Genomic DNA, 25,435 nt, shown 5'->3' with positions numbered 1-25,435 from the left:
CAGTAGGTAGGACAGGATAAAGATACCTTCCTACTCAAAAGCCGTAAGCGTCGAGCATAGGCCTAAATATTGCAGCCCTTAATCGGCAATAGTGACGTCTCAATATGAGTGAAAAATGTTCGAGTGGGACGTTAAACAATATACAATCAATCAATAACATATTGAAATACGAAGCAGATGTGAAGGACTCTGTGGTGTCTTTTATTTCGAGTTCACTGGGATATATGGAATGGACATATGAATGAAAATGATTATTGTTTTAGATAAATCGTCGTCAGTATATCTAAATGTCGAGTTAAAGGCCTCAACAACATATTTTTTATTCCTATATAGAAGCTTTTGAATAAACTCTGCCTCCATCAGAATACAAAAACATATCAGCTAAAAAAGGAACACAATTCCTGCCCATGGCAATTCCAACATTATGTTGGAAGACCTGATCATCAAAAACTATGAAGATATTGTCTATGAGAAACTCCAGAATATTTTTTATTTCAACTTCAGAGTACTTGTGCGTGGAATCAGAATGGTGTTTAACAAAGTAATGTTTGGATGACTGATCACTAGATACGAATATTTTCTTTGTCCATTTGTGTTGAAAAAAAGGGCTTTCTATGATGTCAAAATGTCTAGTCTTTCATCTATCGTAATGAATTGTCGTGTAAAGTGTTGAAAAGTCATGCGTTTTCATGCTGTTGATTTGAGGAAAAGTTTGCGATATCAAAGTTACTAAAAATTCGTTAGAATGTTTTAGAATCCATATTTGATTTACACCACTTCTGGTTGATGTTGTAGCACAGTAGATTTGAAGTTTCCCCTTAACAGTGGTTAACAGTTTTGTGAGGAGGAAGATAGGGGCTTGGTACAACATTTACTCGATCCATTAATGTATCATTGTTTGTAAGAGTTTTTGTGAAGTTTAGAAATCCAGTATAGGTACGGTAAATCATATACATCCATCCCATTGACTATAATATTAAAAGTCTCTAAAACTGCAGCATGATTTTGAAGAATTTCACCTTTTGGAGTATAAGTACGAATACCAAATGTGGAATTAATGCCAAGTTCTTTTAAAATACAGTTGAAATGATGAGCCTTACAAGCAAAGACAATGTTGTCACAAGCTTTGTCAGCTGGAACGAAAACCTATGTGTCAAACTTTAGACTTTAAAATGGGTAGTTATTGCTCCTTCGCAAAACTCTCGATATTTAGAAGTGAAAAAGCATGGGTCTTTCGGATATGACCTTTGAAACGGAGGTCCAGTGTCAGTCACGGCAGTCGTTGGCACGATAAAGATCTATCACTGCTACGACCCTGAGCGCTAGGCATAGGTCTACGTTTGCGGTACTTCATCTACATCTGGTGATATCTCAGTATAAGTGAAAAATTCTCGACAGGACATAAAATAAACAATTCATAAATAAATATTGTTTTCGGTGATATATTTCAGAATAATATGTCTTACCTAGCCATCTTAGTCTGCTTTTCATTTACCACGCCATGTTGGAGTAGCCATAGTCAACTACATGGAGATAATGACGTCATTGAAACTCCTGCATTTTTGGATGGTGACGTCATCATTGGTGGCCTCTTTGATATTTTCTACACGAAGCAGCGCGTGCATTGTGACGTTGATCTCGTGAATGTGTACTCTGTGATGGAGATGGAAGCGGTGAAATGGTCACTGAAGCGTCTCAACGATATTGACTTCATCCCTGGAGTCAGTTTGGGTACTTTTAAAATTTATAATTAGTATTATAATAATAGTCACAGACCTTAATAATTGCTTGAGCACCAAACCTTTCTGCTTGCTTACGTCTGTTGACATTTGATCAATCACTGTCGTGCGATATTTCGTATTTCGATGCGGGTACTCGCGTTTATTACAAACGCTCAAACGACGTCGTCTAGCAATCTACGGCGAACCGTACGCGCATAAATTTGACGCATGTGATAATTTTTTATAATATCACCCGTTGTCAAGTACTGTTACCCGTTGCTAGATACTATCACCCTGGGTCGGGTGTTTTCTGTTCTCAGAGGGTAACAATATGTTTTTTCAAATGCTTCTCGACCAATCAGGTTCGAGTATTTTACATGAAAGTATAATAATATAATAATAGTCACAGACCTTAATAATTGCTTGAGCACCAAACCTTTCTGCTTGCTGAAGTAACACGTGGTCTTCTACCTAGAATTGGATTTTCGTAAACATGAGTGATGATTTTTTTTTCTGTCAATTTGAATCGATAGAAGTATTTTCCCTCGTTACATAATATCTACTCTATTGATATACAAGTATAGCTTTTTAACAAAGCTTGCCATCTTTAGGAACAACCATATACATGTACAGTAATCTGATATAAATGTATGATACTAGTATTCTTTAAGTATTTATATTTTTATTTAATGACCACATAATCAGACTTTTCTAAAATGGTAAATCTTATATAAAATCAAGTTTTAACTAGTTCTAATTGTAACGGGGACCGTTACAGATGTTCCCCAAACCTCCCCCAATTAAAAAGTGATGTCCTTGTGAATCCATAGGAAAAAATCATTTTATTTTAGCCTTTAATTACATGTAGTACGTTCAATATGGTCATTTCAGTACCAAGAAATGAAAGAAAGCGTTGCACGTGCATACACGCGCACGCGTGTATGATTCCGAATTTTGGTTGATGTCGTTCAACAGGCATTTGTATCATATACCCACAGTATGAATTTCATAACGTTTCCACCAAATATAAGGAAGTTATAGCGATTTTAAAATCGTCCAATCAGAAATCAGCACACGTGCATGCACGTGCTGAGCAGTAATTCTAACCACAGCAATTTGTAAGGAGTACCAAGATACATCTAAACCCCTAATATGAATAGAATTTGATGAAAAACAAAAACGTTATCGTCCTTTAAAAATTGAATATTTAAAAAACGTTGCACGCGCATGCGCGTGTGCGTTGGCATTTTTTGTTACACCAACATATAGATACACATATTGTCTACGTATGCTGTGAATATCATCTCATTCGCTTCATAAATAAGATAGTTACAAACGTTTTAGCATTATCCAATCAAAATGAAGCGCACGTGCATGCGCGTGCAAATTGGTAATTTTGACCATGTAAATCAGTTAAGGGTCTCAATATCTACCTATGATATGAATTCCAAGCCATTTCAATGAACAACAAAAAAGTTAGACTGATTCCAAAGTTAGCGTACAAATTTTGTAATGCGCGTGCACGTGCATGCGTGCGCGTGCTGGCAAAATAACTATTATTTTTCATATGTACAAATGATATACTATCATCCTATTTAGGTTTTATATCGCTTCCTTCAATATTCTGATTTTCCATTTTTTGTACCAAAATTGCAATGCACGTGCGCGCGCGTGCATGCACGTGCAAATAAAATGACGATACTATGCACATCTACAAACGCTATACTATCATCCTGGAAAGTTTCATATCGATCCCTTTTGTAGTTCCTGAGAACACTACCGGACAAAAAAGTACCGGAGAAAAAGAATAATAATAACTAGTTCTAATTGTAACGGGGACCGTTACAGATGTTCCCCAAACCTCCCCCAATTAAAAAGTGATGTCCTTGTGAATCTATAGGAAAAAATCATTTTATTTTAGCCTTTAATTACATGTAGTACGTTCAATATGGTCATTTCAGTACCAAGAAATGAAAGAAAGCGTTGCACGTGCATACACGCGCACGCGTGTATGATTCCGAATTTTGGTTGATGTCGTTCAACAGGCATTTGTATCATATACCCACAGTATGAATTTCATAACGTTTCCAACAAATATAAGGAAGTTATAGCGATTTTAAAATCGTCCAATCAGAAATCAGCACACGTGCATGCACGTGATGAGCAGTAATACTAACCACAGCAATTTGTAAGGAGTACCAAGACACATCAAAACCCCTAATATCAATAGAATTTGAAGAAAAACAAAAACGTTGTCGTCCTTTAAAAATTGAACATTTAAAAAACGTTGCACGCGCATGCGCTTGTGCGTTGGCATTTTTTTGTTACACCAATATGTCGATACACATATTGTCTACCTATGCTGTGAATATCATCTCATTCGCTTCATAAATAAGATAGTTACAAACGTTTGAGTATTATCCAATCAAAATGAAGCGCACGTGCATGCGCGTGCAAATTGGTAATTTTGACCATGCAAATCAGTTAAGGGTCTCAATATCTACCTACGATATAAATTTCAAGCCATTTCAATGAACAAAAAAAAAGTTAGACTGATTCCAAAGTTAGTGTACAAATTTTGTAATGCGCGTGCACGCGCATGCGTGCGCGTGCTGACAAAATAACTATTATTTTTCATATGTACAAATGATATACTATCATCCTATTTAGGTTTTATATCGATTCCTTTAATATTCTGATTTTCCATTTTTTGTACCAAAATTGCAATGCACGTGCGCGCGCGTGCATGCACGTGCAAACAAAATGACTATCACTATGCACATCTACAAACGCTATACTATCATCCTGGAAAGTTTCATATCGATCCCTTTTGTAGTTTCTGAGAACACTACCGGACAAAAAAGTACCGGAGAAAAAGAATAATAATAAACTAGTTCTAATTGTAACGGGGACCGTTACATATGTTCCCCAAACCTCCCCCAATTAAAAAGTGATGTCCTTGTGAATCTATAGGAAAAAATCATTTTATTGTAGCCTTTAATTACATGTAGTACGTTCAATATGGTCATTTCAGTACCAAGAAATGAAAGAAAGCGTTGCACGTGCATACACGCGCACGCGTGTATGATTCCGAATTTTTGTTGATGTCGTTCAACAGGCATTTGTATCATATACCCACAGTATGAATTTCATAACGTTTTCACCAAATATAAGGAAGTTATAGCGATTTTAAAATCGTCCAATCAGAAATCAGCACACGTGCATGCACGTGCTGAGCAGTAATTCTAACCACAGCAATTTGTAAGGAGTACCAAGATACATCTAAACCCCTAATATGAATAGAATTTGATGAAAAACAAAAACGTTATCGTCCTTTAAAAATTGAACATTTAAAAAACGTTGCACGCGCATGCGCGTGTGCGTTGGCATTTTTTGTTACACCAACATATAGATACACATATTGTCTACGTATGTTGTGAATATCATCTCATTCGCTTCATAAATAAGATAGTTACAAACGTTTTAGCATTATCCAATCAAAATGAAGCGCACGTGCATGCGCGTGCAAATTGGTAATTTTGACCATGCAAATCAGTTAAGGGTCTCAATATCTACCTATGATATGAATTTCAAGCCATTTCAATGAACAACAAAAAAGTTAGACTGATTCCAAAGTTAGCGTACAAATTTTGTAATGCGCGTGCACGCGCATGCGTGCGCGTGCTGGCAAAATAACTATTATTTTTCATATGTACAAATGATATACTATCATCCTATTTAGGTTTTATATCGCTTCCTTCAATATTCTGATTTTCCATTTTTTGTACCAAAATTGCAATGCACGTGCGCGCGCGTGCATGCACGTGCAAACAAAATGACTATCACTATGCACATCTACAAACGCTATACTATCATCCTGGAAAGTTTCATATCGATCCCTTTTGTAGTTTCTGAGAACACTACCGGACAAAAAAGTACCGGAGAAAAAGAATAATAATAATAATAATAATAATAATAATAAGAAACAGAGTAAAAACAATATGTTCCCAAACTTTGTTTGGGGAACATAATAATAATAATAATAAGAAACAGAGTAAAAACAATATGTTCCCAAACTTTGTTTGGGGAACATAATAAGAAGAAACAGAGTAAAAACAATATGTTCCCAAACTTTGTTTGGGGAACATAACAAGCATTGCATGGCAATACAAGTCCCCTACCGGTTGCAAAAATCACTGTGCCACAACAATATTCAAAGTTTATTATGTAGGTTATGATAAAAGGGAAAATTGGGGAACCAGGATAGGAATGGTTGGAAATCAACTACTATTTGAGTAGAGACTAGACCAAGAAAAAAGACAAATTTATAATTATGTTTAGGTCCTTAACCAAGTCAATAAACTGTGACATGTAGATGATCATGAATAATTTAGCAATATTGTAGTATTACTATGCTAGAAGTTTTAATGAGTGTAGTATTCTTAATTTTTATCTACAGAGATAAGAAACTTGGATGTAAACTAACAATTCATGCTATTTTTCTACGTCCAAAGATCATAACTTAATGGAAAATCAACGGACCATGATGAAATTCCAATTTGATCTGTAACTTGTTATGGCAAAGCAATGTACCAAATATCAAATGAATATCTGCAAGCACAACCAAAAAAAAGTCCGGAAAACTGATAATTCATGCTATTTTTCTAAGTCCAAGGACTATAACTAAGTGAAAAATCAACGGACTGAGACGAAATTCAAACTTGATCTGTAACTTGTTATGGCAAAACGACATACTAAATATAAAATAAATATCTGCAAGAACAGAGAAAAAAGTGCGGAAAACTGGACTCACGGACAGACGAACAGACAGACGGACGGACGGAGCACAAACCTAAAGTCCCCTCGACTTCGTCGGTAGGAGACTAAAAAACACCTATTAGAAACTACTCTACGATAATTTTTCTAGTATGACCTTGAAGTAGACATGATATTTGTACTAAAAATAGAAAGCCTTATTTCTTTTCAATCTTAAAAAACGTAAAAAGCAAATGTTCAGCGTACATATTTTTTTCACACAGCAAGAAACAAAGACTACTTTTAAAATTGCTGAAAATTGCCCAAATTTTATCAAGAAGAAGTTTAAGGTTTGCGTGCAAAAAAGACCATTTCTGTAATTTGTTGAATTATAGAAACGTTTTTGATAGTTGTTATAAATAAGATTATGATGTCAGTTTCCTTGTGTTGAAAGTTTTCTTCTCTTCGTTCTGTGTCATAGCAGGTGTGGCACGATCAAGATCCATTCCTCCTCAAAGGCCCTAAGCACCGAGCATAGGCCTATATTTTGCAGCCCTATGCTCGGCGATTATGGCCATTGAGCAGGGAGGGATATTTATCGTGCCACACCTGCTGTGACACGGGGCCTCGAGCGGTTTTTGCGGTCTCATCCGAAGGACCGCTTGTCTGACAGACGTATAGGAGTAAGTAAGAAGAATTTTAAAGATTAAAGAATTTTAAATCTATGATCCATATACCTTCTCACCGACCAAATCTGCTGATAAGTCATGAAATTCACAATTTAATACATACATGGTTCATTAAGGTTCTCGTGTAAAAAAGATTTGATAACTTTACACTGGTGACCGCCCAGTTTTCCGATAGTCCGACGGTCCGGTAGTCCGACGATCCGGTAGTCCGACACTCCGATAGTCCGACGGTACGGTAGTCCGACGGTCCGATAGTCCGAAACTCCGATAATTTGTGTTCACATGTAAGAGATCGCTATGTAATAGGCAGCAGAAAACAGGATTAAGTGCCGTGTACCAGAGCGATTTTTTACGTCACAATAGCAAAACATCGCACAGTGGGAAACTCAGTGGGTACCTCAAAAGTGCAAAACGAAACGAAATCTACCGAAACGTAACCCACCGAAACGAGACGAAACAGATTGTATAACCGAACTCTATTAATTATAATAATTAAAAATGGTGTATAACCGAACTCTATTAATTATAATATTAAAAATGGTATATTAAAGGACACATCGCATGTTTTTAAACTTTTTAATTTTTTCAGCAAAATTAATTCATTTCATGCCTAAAACTACTTTACATGTGTTTTAAATGAAACAGTTTGCGTAGTTTTCGAGTTTGAAAGCGATGAAATTCAAATCTTGCGATATGCATATTTTCTTCGATATTTTACGCGCCATTATCTGTGACTCATATGCGACCTCGAGCGAGAAGATTTGAAAACAGTTGATAGCCATTTCATAAACAGATTAGATTTAATTGACAAACAAACAATTATCACATTAACAGCTTGTAAATAACACTGCATTAGGGTGTTTTGTGCCGTTTAAGGGTGTACTTGCTGTCAGTAGAGAGGATTTGGACTGTGTTTTTATCAATTTTCGAAGGAAGGTATGAGGGACAAGACGTGAATATTTTTTGTCGGCACAACGACTTTGCCATAAAACCCCCCAGTAATATTTGTCCCTGTACTTTTTCTAACAAGCACTTGGACAAATACGTAGATAAACTGCGAGAAAGTGGTTCTATCGAAGCTACGCACTGTTACATATATATGGCATGTCAAACGTTGCAATATTTGATCTTTTCCATTTGTATTGTATAATTTTCCATTTGTATTCTATATTTTCCATTTGCATTGTATAATTTTTCATTTGCATTGTATAATTTCCATTTGTATTGTATAATTTTCCATTTGTATTCTATATTTTCCATTTGCATTGTATAATTTTTCATTTGCATTGTATAATTTCCATTTGTATTGTATAATTTTCCATTTGTATTTTATTTTTTCCATTTGTATTGTATAATTTTCCATTTGTATTGTATATTTTCCATTTGTATTATATATTTTTTTCGTTTGCATTGTATAATTTCCATTTGCGTTACAAAATCTTTCATTTGTATTGCATCCGAGGGATTGTTTATTTTGATTTGTTACGAAGGATTTCATTAGTTTATGTCCCACTTATATTTAGCCGTCACCAGCTTCAGGTGACGTACCACAAATAGACTTACTATGCTACATGTACGCGCACAGTGGCATAGCAGTGGGTTTTTTTTTTTTAACATGTCAACGCCTGTCCCAACACGGGATGTCTGCTTTTAAGGTCACATTATCCGAAAGATCTGTGATTCTCACTTTTAGATAGCAATGCGTATGGGAAAGTATTAACTGGTTTGATGCAGCCATGACACGAGTAGAACTCGAACATGCGACCTCACGATTACGAACCAAAGGGTATATCACTGAACTACCGCGATCGGTTCCATATAAGGACTAGTTGAACATACATGTAGCTAGCAATGAGGAATCTTGCGCCAGGAGACCCCCCCCCCCTTCCCTTCACAAATATATTTTATATATAGAAGCATGCATGTACGTTTTATTCAGGGCCGTAAATTACATGGAGGCGGAGAAGGCAGCTGCCTCCTCCAACTTTTGAGCCAAAAAAAATTAAAATTTAAAGTTCATTAGAATTTATGTTGTTTCCAATAACTAAGAACATGATACCTCCCTTAAAAAGCATTCCAAATCTTTCTTTTAGAATGAGTTAGTCAAGTAACATCTTAGAAGGCCCTAGAATCAAGGATTTTGCACGAAACGTGTTCAGTGTGCACAAAATGTGCTCAACGTCTGGGGGCCTGGGCGGCCCCCAGACCCCCGCCTAATTTCCTGCCTCCTCCAAATTGAAGGTTAATTTACGGCCCTGGTTTTATTTTGTCAGAACGCACTTGTTCCAGGGGACTTTCAGGGGCGAATCCAGGAATTGCGGTTACGGGGGCGCCACTTTGAGGCAGGGGGTCTGGGGGCCGCCTTCAGGCGGCCCCATTGGTTCCAGGGCGAAGCCCTGGTAGGGGTCCAGAGGGTGAAGCCAGGGCTTGAAATATGTCATTTTTAATAAAGTGTTAGTAAAATGACGCAAATTTTAAGGGTTTCTGGAAAAATTAAGTTTTCTCAATAAAGTAATTCAAGAAATCAAAAGATTTTGTCATTTATTTCTCCGGAAATGGAAGAATTTATTGCTTCTTTTATCATTTAATACATTTTTCTAAAGAAGATGCCAAGATTTACCTTAAATTTGAAAATGGAGGGGGGGGGCACCGGATGCGCCCCCTCTTAAATCCGCCATCCCCCTGCACCCCCCCCCCCCCCCAAGGCTTTGCACTTGGACTCACTAGGAATCTTAAGACAATCCCCAGCCATCCAGCAGTTTACTGCATCCTTTAGTTCAAAATTATCTAGATCAGCCAGTGGTTAAATAGGAGACTAGTTTGAATATGCTCATCATATGAGACGCATAAAAGCGATCAATTAATTGGGGGTGGGGGTGGGGTTACGCCATTACACTTAGCAAATACGGTACATTCCTGCGAAACGTGGCTCCTGAACTTTACCTCTTCAACATCTCGCGCATTACCAAATTCGATAAACGATAACTTAGATTAATCCATTGAATAGTTGTAACAAACCAAACTCGATATTAACAATTGGTGGGGACCCAAGGGCCGAATTAAGTCCCCCGAATCTACTGAATTCTGACTAAATAAAAATGTGCATGGTTTTCTGAACAGTTCTTTTTTTTTTTTAAATGATCGGGGGGGGGGGGGGTTCGCCATTACTAGAGCTAGCTACGTATTTTCAAAAATAACTAGTCCTGCATGGACCTGATCGCGGTAGCTCAGTAATATATCGCTTGGTTTGTGGGCGAGAGGTCGTGAGTTCGAGAACCGTTACTGTCATTGCCGCATCAAACCTTTGACATAAACAAAGACAGTGATTGCTCCTTTGCCAAACACTCGGCATTTAAAAGTGAGAATCATGGGTCTTTCCGTAATGAACTTAAAAACAGATATTCCGTATCGCTGCACAGCAGTTGGCACGATAGAGAACCGTGATTTCTACGGTCATGTGTGCTTCAATGACGTTAACTAATGAAATCCTTCGTAACAAATCAAAATAAACATTCCCTGGATACAATACAAATGAAAAATTATACAATGCAAATGGAAAATATAGAATACAAATGGAAAATTATACAATACAAATGGAAAATATAGAATACAAATGGAAATTATACAATGCAAATGGAAAATATAGAATACAAATGGAAAATTATACAATACAAATGGAAAAGATCAAATATTGCAACGTTTGACATGCCATACATATAGGCCTACGACATATATGCTTTCCGTTCTCCTCTCGAATTCAATACACACTCGCACCAATTGACCTTCACCTTGTAACAAAATAGGCAGAACTTTGCTAGCAGTGTCTGCCAACTGGTAGTTTTAAAAAAGAAATTTAAAGATAATTGAACTTTCAATTATAAATAATAAAATATAATATTTCCCGACTTTGAATTGAATTATAATGCTTTCATTTTTTTTTTTAAGGAACGCGTATGTGTTTACAACAACAGCACGCCGCGCTCCCACTTCCTACGTAACAACGTGTTGATAACAAAAAATAATGATTAGGCCTAATAAAATTGCTTTGATAAAATAATTTAAAAGTATTGTGATTTTCACAATAAGTTTGATCATTATTATTATTTTTTCTTTTTCGAAATGCACCCGTGACAGTAGGCCTAGTTGTCAATGATACATAATCGTATCATAATTTAGGCCTATCTAACTTCTCCAAAAATAAATTTAATAATAATTGCAGTGTTTATTTTAGAAAAGCAACAACGCTAATTACAGTTGTTTACAGAAATGGCATTACCAAATTGTGTTTAGACAGGGATCCGATGTAAACATTATTTACTCGCAAATTTATGCAGATTTCATACTTGCTTTTCTCGCTACATTTGGGTCGCTATTTGTGTGCACTGGTGGCTAAAAGATATAAGACTCGGGAAATTTGTCAACATCGAAATAAATGTTATCCATGGTAAATAAATTAGGCCCCTAAAACCCGAGTTTTTAAAAATATCTAACACTACTTTTACAAGTTGATCGACGAAGGTCGCATATGACGTCACTGTACCACGTGACTACCTATCTAATATTAACTAGGCTTTTTGAAATCGGGGCTTAGATTTAAGTCCGTATTGTGGCTAATTATCGCAATACTTCAGCGAACGAACTATTACAATTAATTTCTATAAGCATAAGGAAGACAAAATGCATATAATTCTGTATATTTTGAAAACACGAGATGTGTCCTTTAAGCCCCTGTTAAAGTTACCACATATAAATAAAATTCGCCTCCCCATTGTGGTAAGCTTTCGGCTTGACAGATACAACGTTTTAAAAGTTGAAAGAGGGTGAGTAAGCACAAAGTTCATATCCGATGTTGATTGAATACCCTGTGCAATTAGTTTCGGATCCATAAATTTCAGAACAGAGGGTTACAGTTCGGCATAAATACACATTTCAGTATTTTTTGCTCTAAAGACAAATCTATGTATACATGTGGATATTGTGTATTTGTATGTAGTATATCAAACGGTGGATTCTGAGTATGTCCTCCCGTTCTCTTTGTAATTTCTGTTTCCCTTGTTCATAAGCCTTTTGAGTTTACAAAATGCTGACCTCCTCCTCCTATTATTGCATAAAAAAATCTGTTTTCCGTCCCGTTTTCAATTCCCCGTCCTAGCAACAAAACAAATGTATAGAGTTATATTAAGACTCACTACATATCAATAATAATTTTTAATAACACATGTATATATATTTTACCGAATTGCATTCATATAATATGGTATATTATCTAACTTTTTCCATTATTGAAAGTACTCGCACCTCAGCAGTTAGAGATAAAATAAAAGGTTAAGAGCTCTTCCTGCTTTCAAATTTCTCAGACACCAGTTTCTTAAAACAATGTATCTATACCCAAAGGCGGATCCAACGCCAGCGACCCCACCCCTTGTTTAGTGTGTTTCGCCAGACCTCTGAGACTGTAACTCTCCGTTCTGAAATTTATTGATCTGAAACTAATTGCACATGTTATTTAATCAACTTCGGATATGTTCATTTTGCTTACCACCTCCCCCCTTTCCAGCTTTTAAAACTGTATCAGTCAAGCTGAAAGCCTACATCAAAGGGGAAGCGAATTTTATTTATATGTGGTAATTTTCACAGGGGACTAAGATACCATTTCTAATCAAAGAGTTCGGTTATACAATCTGTTTCGTTTCATTTCGGTGGGTTTTCGGTTCGGTTCGCACTTTACAGGTACCCACCTACATCTACATGTATATATTTCGGCATCGTCGGAAGCCCACGGTCAGTGGCGTAGCTTCCATTGAGACAACCGAGGCAGCTGCCTCGGTAAAAAAAAAAAAAACACACCTTTTACGTTGTTAAAATGTCGATAGACCCCCTGTCTCGGTAATATTCGAACCCAAGCTACGCCTATGACGGTTGATTACGCTTCATTCCTTTTTCCACCACCCGTGGGTTCATTCATTCCTACTCGCTGTGTGTGTGTCTGTATGTATGTATGTCTGTCTGTATGTATGCTGAATTTAAGGAACATTTTCATCGTGTCTTTATAGAGAGCTATGTAGATACATGTAGGTATACATATATATACAGATATATATAGGCTTGTAGGGAGGGCTGCCAGCGGATACTCGTCAGGGACGTAGCAACGGAGGAGGGGGGGGGGGCTGATCCTTTCCTCACTTTTTAAAAAATTTCCCTTTCTTCTTTTTTACATGTTAAAACTCTTTTTGGTTCGGCTGCCCCCTCCCCCCCCCCCCCAATCCTTTCTGGCTGGCCCCCAGATTTCCCCTTTCAAAAACGACGCCACGCGCCTGCTCGTGTCCCCTTAACACTTTCAAAAGTAGGGAGTGGCGACAAGAGTATGTATGTGCCCCCTCCTTACACGTCTGGGACCCCAAACGAGATCCTCATCTTTATATCAAATGTTGTTTGATAACATCCTCCCCTTAATTCTAGTGCAAGAATTTTCTGTGCAAAAATTGTTATTTGCTATAAAGAAAGGTATACCATAAAATTGGTATAAAATTCGGATATACAGATTTCCGTTGAAAAACTTAGATAGGCTCTGATTGGCGCATAATTGCATTATTGTCGTTCCATACAAAAATTGATTCCCTTATTGATTGTGTTATGCTCCGTTATACAGAAAATTTTCATTTAATAAACTTTTGCCCGTGGATTGGGGGGGGGGGGGGGGCTTGAGGCCTACTTCAAACGTTTAAGACTGAGCAGGGTGTAGGGATTCCTACCATTTTTAGCTTGTTATTTCAGGGGTTGGAGTGATTATGTAGGTTACCGTCGCCATCTTCATGACGTTTATGTGGAAAATTTTGGAATTGAATCCCATTTTAGCATGTGCCCCAATCTAAGTTTTGTGCTCTCCTACCAACACTTTACGGTATTTGACTACAGCATTGGCGTGGCCTTATAGCTAATAACAAATTCGTCCGAACAAATTGCTAATTCGTCCGAAAAAATAGCTAATTCGTCCGAACGAATTACTAATTTGTCCGAACAAATAGCTAATTCGTCAGAACAAATTGCTAATTTGTCCGAACGAATGTCTATTTCGTCCGAACAAATCCATAATTCGTCCGAACGAATTGCTAATTTGTCCAAACGAATTACTAATATGTCCGAACAAATAGCTAATTCGTCGGAACAAATTGCTAATTTGTCCGAACGATTTTCTATTTCGTCCGAACAAATCGGTAATTCGTCCGAACGAACTACTAATTTGTCCGAACGAATTACTAATATGTCCGAACAAATAGCTAATTCGTCGGAACAAATTACTAATTTGTCCGAACAAATAGCTAATTCGTCCGAACAAATTGCTAATTTGTCCGAACAAATAGCTAATTCGTCCGAACAAATTGCTAATTTGTCCGAACGATTTTCTATTTCGTCCGAACAAATAGCTAATTCGTCCGAACGAATAATATATTTATATATGGCCTTTCTACGCCGCCGTAAGTTCACACTTGAATGATTTTGGTTAGAAATTGATTGTCTGATTTATAATCAGGCCGTGTCGATTTTGGCGGTTTCTGGTAATTTCCTTAAAATAATGCCTGACATGAATAAACTTTAACTCACATTTTTGGTGATGGTCAACATGTCGGACTATCGGAATATTGAACCGTCGGACTATTGGACCGTCGGACTACCGGCCCGTCGGACTATCGGACCGTCGGAATACTGGGCTTGAACCCTTTACACTGTTGTAAAAGGTTTGGGCCTTCATGCTAGACACCAGGGGACTGTGGTGTAAAGGAGCGATTAAATTCAAAATTTTTGTTACCAATTATGCTACGTACCAATATTGGTTAAAAGTGGTTATTTAATAGCATAGCTTTTCCTAATCATAAAGTTACTGATTCTTAGAAATGTAAAAATAATAAAAACATTAAAAAAAATAAAAACCTGTTGTAATTTAAAAATCCATTTTCCGTCTGTATACGGGGCATATCATAGTACTGCGGTGTCTGTACGTCCGTTCGGGGTTTTCTGATTCTATTTTCAGTCACATACCAAGCTGTAACTTCCTGTGTAGCTTCTTTCTGGGTCACCATATATCGTGTTGCAATTTTACTCCATTTCGACCTCTTTTCAAGTTCTGCTTCTTTATTTGAAATTTACTGATATATGAAGGGTACATTGCTTGCCCGTCTGACCCCTCCCAAAGTTTTCGACGTCTCGATATGAGTGAAAATTTGTCGAAGGGGACGCTAAACAATATATAACCAACTTCTCAAGGTTTTCAAGTAAGGACCTTCTTATTTTACGGAGTATTTGGGTGGGTATTGTAAACGAATATGTGATAAAGATTTGGATTTCTTCATTTCAAAATTACAGGTTGTTGAACTTTTGAAGTTTTGAGGATATGTTACATAGTGACTATATAGTTTTCCGTTTAACTCTTCTTAAAATTTGTGCATGCTACACTATAGGAACACTATGTGGACGCAACTCCTCCGAAACCGCTCAATGGATTTTGTTCATATTTTGTAGGATTGTTAGTCACCATATGTAATTGATCATATTGTGCCATCATTTTGATTCGACAAATTTTACAGAAGTTACAGGACTTTGTTGAATTTGTACATGCTACACTATAGGAACACTTTGTGGACGCAATTCCTCTGAAACCGCTCAACGGATTTTGTTCAAAGTTTGTAGGATTGTTAGTCACCATATGTAGTTGATCATATTGTGCCGTCATTTTGATTCGACAAATTTTACAGGAGTTAAGGGACTTTTGTGTTTCAACTTTTTTTGCGGCGGTTGGGGACATGGCTACGTGTAGCAATCTTATATTTATAGTGAATTACGTAATAGTCTAATGAGCCCAAGTTTTATAAAGCGACTAATGTCAAGGGTTAGTGCGAGGTAACGAATCAATAACCCTTGACTGTGAAGATGAGTCAATTATGGAAAAAGATTTTACACATAAAACTTTTGCCTTCTATCACAATTTTAAAGCTAGGATCTTTTATTTTTAATATGCAAATATGGGTTGATACTATCTAATTAAATTTATGGCTTAAGGAAAACACCTACATGCACATCAGATTGTGACGGGCATAACATGTACCTTTTCCAGTACTCTTATTTGAAATAGCCTATTAATTATTTTATCACGGCGTAATGCATTACTATATTCTTGGCCAAAATATGTGTATTCTTTCGATAGAGTCATTAAATTCCAACAGGAAGACGACGTACAGAAGAATATGGAATGTTTGACGTCATAGTGTAAAATCCTTTAAATCTTTAATCTTTTGTAGATAAATAGATGCTATATCAATACTATCCAATGCAAGTTTAGTTCTCCTAAGTTAATTTTTCTTCTTACTTCATTAAAGCTAATGTGTATATATCTGTAAACACTCAACATTTTTGTCGTTTAATATTAACAGGACTGTTAGCATACCCAACTTGTGGAGTACCAGCTATTTCTACTCTCCAAGCCAGCAAATTTCTCCAGCAATTACGTGAAAACAAAGCATCAAACAAAACCAAGAAACCGCCCTTTATCAAAGGTATATCTAATACATCGTATTCTAGCTCAGCTTCAATATTTCAGTCTTACTTTAAGTGTTCTTTGAAAAGACAACAGAAAACTATTTTCCTGACCTAGATACCTTAATTTAAAAACAGTCAAAAATTTATTTTCTTTTTAATATACATGTAATTTTAATCTTCATGGATTCCCATGCGAAATTCATTGAAATTAGGATTCAAACTCGTACTTGAAATAACAATGCATAGCAAATATTTTGTAAGGAAATACTAATGGGTTCAGAATTGTGTGAATTTCAATAAAATTTTCTACTGAATTAATTTTCACTTTTTAGTAACAACCTAGTCTTTTACAGCTGTGATGGGACCCACCTTCAGTTCTGAATCTGCAAATGTGTCCCGCATGTTAAGCAGTGTTCCAGACGACTATAAACTACTTCAGATGTCCTTTTCGTCGACGGCCGCCTTCCTGACAAACGTATCCAACAAATACACGAATTTCTTCAGAACTATTCCCTCTGATGAAATTCAGATTGAGGTTATTTTACTCTTTATTCCTGCATTTACATTTTATGAACATATTACAAACGTAAACTAAGTATAATATGTATACTTTGCAGACAATCGTGCAGCTTTTAATTCGCCTGGAGTGGACGTACATAGGTTTATTTCATTCTGGCGATTCTTATGGCATCGATGCAACGCTTGGATTACGTAAAGCTCTTGCAAAGAAGCGCATTTGTGTTGCAGCCGTTTACCAATGCAATAATGTGCATTCCAGATCCAAAAATCATTACCATGAAATTCTACACAACATTACCTCGTTAAATCTAAAAGGTATTGTTCTCATAGGAGACGCGGAAATGGCACTTTCATTCATTGAAAGCGTTGGAGATGGTCCGTTTTTCCAGTACCCAATACCTTCTATAATTTTCTCAGAAAGTATCGGTATGCAACCTCAAAATTTTAAGATTCCCAATTCTGGTAAGTTCTATCCAGCTACAAAAGGTGCATTTGTTCTTTCGCCGCCTCACAAAGAAGTATCAGAGTTCTCCGATTACTGGAGGTCGCTGTTCATCAATGAGAGTAAGTATGAAGAGGAAAGGGGAACCAATCCCTGGCTTAAAACGATGTTTGATGAATTTCAAAAATCCTTCGTTGCTGAAGACTTTGTGAGACGGTACCCGTCATCGAATTTCATCCCATACGCTATCATGGCAACATACAGCATCGCCAAAGTGATAAAAAACGTACACTCACAAATCTGTTCTGGAAAAAGAGGATTATGCACCGACATGGAAGAAAATCGCGGAGCGGACTATATAGAAATGGCCAGGAAAACTGTGGTAGATTTTGAGAAAGATTTTGGACCGAAGGCAAAATTTATAAACCTAACAGAACAGATTTCATTTTCTGTTGGTGGTGATGTAAACTTTAGCAAATCTGATATATTATACGAGGCCTATAATATCCAATCTTCTAATAAAGATGGAGACTTCAAACCTGTCAGGGTAAGTACGGTAACACTAAACTGATTTACTTGTTAACTTTTTCTTCATTGATATCAATGTTTACCGCAAATTGTTCATACAGATAGCCTCACTGAAGAAAATTGAAACTCCTGTAGAGGACCGGAAAACTGAGTTTTCATTCTTCAAAAACAAAGTGAAATTTTATAGCAGAAATGGAACGGTTACGGGTACAATCAAGTCTGTTTGTGAACCTAACACAACTTGCAGCATGTGTCTCCCAAATCAGGAAATTGAAACCTTTTTATATATTCCGGGTGATCTCATTGTGGTAGTGACGTTCCCTATCCATGACAGGGGGATACAACCTCTTCATTGTGGTTCCCTCAGGCGTTCAATCGGCCTCGATGTGGCTTTGGGCGCGGAGTTTGTAATAAATAAATTGAACAAGGACATGGAAATCTTCCCAAACAAGAAAATTGGTCTTCTCTTTCTTGATACATGCGATGACCCTTTGCTTACTTCTAACAGTATTCTTGATCTTCATTTACATAGCAAACTCGAAAAACTAGAAATACCAGGTATTTCTGATAAAATATTAGGATATGCTGGAGGATTTTCGAGTACACCAACACTTCAAGTGGCGGAGATCACAACAGAACTCAAATTCGCGCAGGTAACACATGATTTCTATACTCTTTTCGCCACTTTATTTGCTGAATATGTGTACACGTATTCTTGTATATCCATATCATAATTTGATATCTGTTAAAGGTTAGTTGTTGCGCAACTTCCGATTTGCTGAGTGACAGATTGAACTATCCATATTTTCTTGGGTTGGCAACTCCACTGAACCACACTACCAGGGTTATGCTACAAATTGTCCGGGCACTTGGTTCTAATAATATTCAAGTCCTATACACTGACGGAAAATACGGCGAATCTGCAGTTAAACTGATTTTGAATCTTGCCCCTAAATTCAACATATGTGTATCACAAACACTCCGAATTTACGAACAGGATAGCAAAAGCATTGACAGTATTATATCGAACTTAAGACGGTATCCTGCTGTTCGATATGTCTTAGCTTACATATCGTCGCCTCTTATGCCCAGAGTTGCCGAGGTAATAAACGACAATATGAGAGACCGTCTTGAGTTTCGCTTCATTGGCGAAAACGGTTTCAACCATAGAGAATACATGTTGAAATATCCAAAACTACGTGGATCTCTAATAGTCGCGGAACAACAAATTCCACAGAGCGACGAATATAAAACTTTTCTTAGAAATAGGGACCCGTCCCAAGACATGCCAGAAAGCCTTGTCTATTTCATGCAAGAAAACCTCAATTGTTACTATGACTTTAGTTTCCGGAAACAGTTTCCCCAGAAATGTCATCACGGGTTGCTTCACAAATTCCCTGAGCATCTGGACCCCTGGACGCCATACCTAATCAAGTCCACAACAGCTCTAGTGAAAGGTGCTTACTCCGCCATACAGAGCATGTGTAAAGAGGGTACGATCTGCGCCGAATATAGGGAGCATCCTGAACGAGTTATAGAATTCGTGAGAAACGTGACTTTGGATATTGACGGTGATGATAGAGAAGACCAACTGTTTGATAATAATGGAAATGGCGTTCTTGGACTTAACATATACAGTATAAAGGATGATTTTGAAGAGGTAATTCTGATAATAACATTCGTATTGCATTTTTAGGGTAAAAGACTGTAAATTGCAAATAAAATTGAAACGAAATTAATCAAATCGTAAATGTGTTTTTGAGTAGTTTCAATCCTGGGTCCATTTGGAAATTTTCATGATTGATATAAGTTGTTTGGGTTTTTTTTATATCTATGTAATCATTCTTTAATAGTTTGTTGACGTAACTAAATCAGTTACCTTTTCATCATTTAGTGCCTTTCTATTAATTGATTGAAATGAAATGCCTGTGGTCACTTGGTATCAAGATATATCGAATTATGATAATCAATAATGTCAGAAGACATGAGAATTTTGTGAGGAGAACAGAACAGGGGTGTTTTATCATCACCAATAATGTCAGAAGACATGAGCATTTTGTGAGGAGAACAGGGGTGTTTTCTTGATTATCTGTGAGATACAGCACTCGGAATGTTTTGTTATGTATAAACAAGGCTCGTGCCATCCATGTTTTGTTTACATATAGATTGCTTAATAGAAAATATCATGTATAATTCAAAATGAGATATTAAAAACACTAGATTATGTTTGATTGTGTTCAGACTTAACTTGCAAATTGAAAAATCTGCTATAAACGAAAGTTTTACTTGTATATTTAACCTATGTAAACAAATACATAGCACGAGCCTTGTTTACATAACAAAGAATTGTGAGATATATACCTCTCGTTTAACTCTACAACTGACATTCAAATTTTTCGTCACCATTAGAAATACATTAGTTAGCCATTGTACACGTTAAAACTGGAAAAATAAGATTTAAAAACCAGCTCAAATCGTGTCCATACCCCTTTAATAGTTTAGTAGAAGCAAACAATCTAAATATAAAATTCAACCTCCTGAAAAAAGCCTCGAATCTGCTAAATCATTCATCTAGAAAACATAGGGCAGATGCAGCATCAAACTCATCACAGGTTGAATGCATATAATATTCTATTCATAAATCATCAACGCAAGTTTCAATTAAAGAATTTGAAAAAAAAACTTTTAACATGTATTCCAAGGACAACGCCGGGCGAGCTAAAAACAGTGAAAGATGACAATATGTTATTAATGCTGAGAAATTATGACAATAATAGCAAATGGTACCCAATCGCATAGTATTGTGGTTAGCGCATCCTGTTTCGTTATATTTCGTTTCGATTGAATAAATTTCTTATCGGCTGGTTTCCTTTCGTTTTGACTTCGTTTCGCCTTTTATGAGTTCCCCATTTTCGTTTCGTGTTATTATGAAATTCACGTATTTGGATTTCTTTTTTAGGTTGGGAAGTGGCGACACGACCGTCCTGACATCATTTTCCAGCCAGATCGTATGAAAATTTATCCTTACGAATCTATTTGTGAAGATTTCACTAACTCAGTTTTAAAGAGGTAAATGGATGGATTAAACACTATTCATATTAGAACGTGTATAGACACCCAGGTGTGCATATGTTTCAACGATATTTAGTCATATTAAGCTATTTTCAACAGAAAACGTTTTCCGTTTATTATATATATATATATATATATATATATATATATATATATATATAAGTCTCTGTTTTGGAAGTAAAATATAGAGAGAAAAAACTCTAAACACTTTGTTGAAATATATCGACCGTGTTACCGGTCTTCTTCAGTCGTGTTTAACGACTGAAGAAGACCGGTAACACGGTCGAAATATTTCAACAAAGTGTTTAGAGTTATATATATATATATATATATATATATATATATATATCACAGAAAACGGAAATAATCATATCTAGTGATCAGTCATCCAAAAAATTATTTTGTTTAACACCACTCTCATTCCATACACAAGTTCTCTTTCTTAAATTGACAATATCCTCCTGGTCTTTGATGATCAGGTCTTCCAAAAGTTTGTTGAAATTCCCATGGGCATTAATTGTGCCCCTTTGTTAGCTTACCTGTTTTTTATATTCATATGAAACAGAATTTATTCAAAAACTTCTACGTGAGAAGAACAATCTCTTGCTGTGGCCTTCAATTTGACAGTTAGATGTATTGAAGACGTTTTATCTATTAAAGCTGTATGGTCCGAATTACAATTTTTTTTCATCTCGTAAAAACGCTATTAAATCATCGCACGTATGTGGTTATGAGGCTGTATGACATATCATACATTATTTCACCTGTTTTAACCAAAATCATTTGATTTTAAATCGATGTTTACAAATAACCGCGTCACTCTGCCATTTCAAGGGACAGTCATGTGACCAGTTCAAACTTTCAGATAATCGGTGGTCTTATCTGTTTAAAGCTGTGTATTTTGTTACAACAGTACCGTGCCATAAGTTTAATAGAAATAAAAAAAATATCAAATACTTCTTAGTAATTCGGGGTTGTTTTTTTTTATGTTCTTTCAGCCTTAAAACTAGACAGTTACGTATGAGTTAATACATCATGTTGGGATTCCCCTGACGCACGTGGGTCTATTTATAGATGTCTAACACTGTATAATTTATGGGATGATTTATATATGTACCACACTATGTTAACTTTCTAAATAATCTTCTCACTGTTTTCTTTACATGCAGATGTTTTCAAGTATGTAATTAAGGGAAAGTTAATAACTTTATAAAGTAATTGTGTACAAAAATAATACATGTACATCGGGTCATACAGCTTTAACAATAATAAATTTCATTCATGTGTCGATTGGATATATCCCTGTGAACTCAGATATCTTAATGAAAGTAGATATAACGGCAAACTAACAATTCAACTTTATGACAAACAGGATGATTTCAGGTTCTCTATCGCCAACTTCCCATCTTATGTAACAATATTCCATTATCACCTACATATGTATATATATATATATATATATATATATATATATATATTTATATTTATATCAACTCATTCAATACGCTAGAGTTTGTTCTCCGTATGGTCAGTTTTTAAATCGAGGCAAGCTACTGGCAAACAAGTTGATGGTACAGGGGTTTCAACAGTCTCGTTTAATGTCAGCAATTCGCAAATTCTATGGTCGTTATAAAGATTTAGTTTGCCAATACAACCTATCATTGGGTCAAATGCTGTCTGGCGTGTTTCATACAGATTATTAGGTCCTTCTTGGCACACTGATTTTGACTATGGTTAACTTCAATTACCTGATCAAGATATAGGGCTCACGGCGGGTGTGGCGGATCGACAGGAGATGTTTACACCTCCTAGGCACCTGATCCCACATCCGGTGTGTCCAGGGGTCCGTGTTTCCCAATTATTTATTTTGTATTGCTTTTAGGAGTTATGAGATTGATCACTGTTAGTTATCTTCACCTTTCACACACACACACATATATATATATATATAGATATATATACATACATGTATATATATATATATTAAATGTATTATTACATGTTAGAACAACTTCTGATGAATTGCAGTGTAATCAAAGAAGAGGGTACCGACAATATGACTCTCATCAAAACCATTTTGCTGTCCGTTTCTGCAGGGATCATCGTATTACTCGTGCTTTTGTTAATTTGTATATGTCGAAGTAAGTATTCTCTAATCAGCAGTTTGTAGATAGAGTTCTGCAATTTAAGAAGAGAACTATTGTTCGATATATCTCCTGCATTGCATACTAGTATCATGTATTCTTTACTTTTCTCGTTACTTTTCCTCAGGACAGTCTTTCCATACATCATCCGAGTCATCAGTTGCAACTTCCAAATCCGACTACAATTCTATCGATGATTTCAGCATCTCGAACATGAAGAGAATTAGTTCTGAAGCTTCATGGAAACTCAGTGATGCTTTGCGTATGGAATCGCCATGTGGAACACCCAAGTCAGCTAGATCCATGGAGAATATTGGGCACCATAGAAATGAGAAACTGCCTTCAAGCAACAAAAGTTCACCGTTAATTCCTCAATTCAGAAACTTTCCAGGCATGTCCCACCAGATGACAAGTCAACGAAAGATGCTACATCATGGACTACGAAGTGAACCTGTGCTACATGTATCTTCACCAAGTACCTCGAGACGTCTCAACTCTGAGACTTTACCTACAATTCTTAAATCACGCACAGGTTCAGTTGATATACCAAAATCCAGGCGCCAGCATTCAGAACCCACTCTGTTGTCGTCGAATTTTAATAAATTACTGTATCAAGACAAAAGGAGAAAAGAAAGTTTACAAGACAATGGGTACATTTCCCCAATAGCTGGTCCTGACGAAGAGCTGCCATTAGATCAATTCCATGAGGCGGTACAACTGACTGATCAAACCGACAAACACAGTGTAGTTTTTGTAGTAGGGAATCCCAAAAAGCATATACAAGTATATTCTTGCTAAAGCCAGGATCTTCAGCAATTTTATCACTGTATCGAAACATCTGTAACCAAGGCTAAGCAAAACAGGACACCACACACACACACACACACACACACACACATACACATGGGTTTTGCTAAAACGCAGAACGGAACGAAAAACGGAAAATAATGTCAGCATTTTGTTAAATCAAAAGGCTTATCATGAATAAAGGAAGCAGAATTTACAGAGAGTACGGTAAGTCATCATATACCTTATACTAATGCATATGTATTTCAAATTCAATATAACTTATTATGAAAACTATTAAGCAAGAGCCTATGGGTACTACCCCTTTCCCCTGTTTTGTCTCGCTTCCTCCCCGATTATGGTAGTATGTTTAACAAATAAAACAAATTTTAAAAAATATATTGAAAATGACTTTGATTATAATTAAATCCCCTTTCAAATTATATTACTTTATTCTAGCTGTCGCCTTAGAAAAAGAATTTATAAGCCTATCCAATGGATATAAGCCCCCCCCCCCCCCCCCCCCCGAAAAAACAACAACCAAAATCAACATTGAAGAAGATAAAATGTTTACATCAATTTCTCTAAACATTGCATTTTGAAATCCAAATTGTTTTTAGTCGAACTAGATATATCTAGGATTTTAGTTCTACACCTGGTATAATATACATTTACATGTATGTATCACATCAAATTATAAAGCAAACGAGTCCGGTGTGTACAAAAGGTTTGCCTCATTTGGGATCGATTTATGTAAAGTAAAAGTTCGTACATGCTCCAATATGCTTCGGGTATATGTTGAACTCGAAGAATACATGAAAAATAAAAGGCTAAGAGAGAATTTCTATTTGAATGGAATTAAAAGGTCATCTCATTACTAATCTAAATATTAAGATACACGAATTTAAATTAGAAATAAACTGCCATAAGTTCTTGCCTAATTAGGATAGGAGTGCTGTGGTCATTAAGTCTCTGTTAATTAAAACTGATAAATCAACACAAAATGATTAATTTGTTGACTTAATAAAATCATGAATTATCGTTGTTTTAAACATACCACACTCCTTATGTATTATGTGCAAATACATGTGCAATAAAGACGTGTTGCCACTAAAAGGGGGATATAATTTGAGTGTGTTTTTCCATTATCCACCCATAGGTATCGCTGCTCGCTAATACCTCTTTCAATGCTGAAATTTCAAGATTCTTGTAAATTGTTTTGTAAAATCTTATATAAACATTTTGACT

At 36.2% G+C, this 25,435-nt stretch overlaps 1 protein-coding gene across 1 annotated transcript; it reads left to right on the top strand.

Annotated features, from left to right (window-relative positions):
• Positions 1-1,457: 1,457 nt before the first annotated feature.
• LOC125647262 (uncharacterized) lies at positions 1,458-24,230 on the top strand. Its single transcript, XM_056141937.1, has 9 exons — positions 1,458-1,731; positions 16,591-16,713; positions 17,050-17,231; positions 17,314-18,204; positions 18,287-18,838; positions 18,937-19,845; positions 21,145-21,254; positions 23,286-23,398; positions 23,529-24,230. The coding sequence occupies exons 1-9, from the start codon at positions 1,458-1,460 to the stop codon at positions 24,197-24,199; spliced, it is 3,825 nt and encodes a 1,274-aa protein (XP_055997912.1). The 3' UTR covers positions 24,200-24,230.
• The last annotated feature ends 1,205 nt before the right edge of the window (positions 24,231-25,435 follow it).

Source organism: Ostrea edulis, chromosome 6 (assembly GCF_947568905.1).
Source record: "Ostrea edulis chromosome 6, xbOstEdul1.1, whole genome shotgun sequence".
NCBI lineage: Eukaryota > Metazoa > Mollusca > Bivalvia > Ostreida > Ostreidae > Ostrea > Ostrea edulis.
Note: the sequence above shows the minus strand (reverse complement) of the source record. Positions and strands in the feature narration are given on the sequence as shown.

Excerpts from the sequence above, each read along its gene's own strand:
- LOC125647262 (XM_056141937.1), top strand. The coding sequence starts at position 1,458 with ATGTCTTACCTAGCCATCTTAGTCTGCTTTTCATTTACCACGCCATGT. Across the intron at positions 1,732-16,590 it reads CATCCCTGGAGTCAGTTTGG|GACTGTTAGCATACCCAACT; the intron begins GTACTTTTAAAA and ends TAATATTAACAG. Across the intron at positions 23,399-23,528 it reads GTTAATTTGTATATGTCGAA|GACAGTCTTTCCATACATCA; the intron begins GTAAGTATTCTC and ends ACTTTTCCTCAG.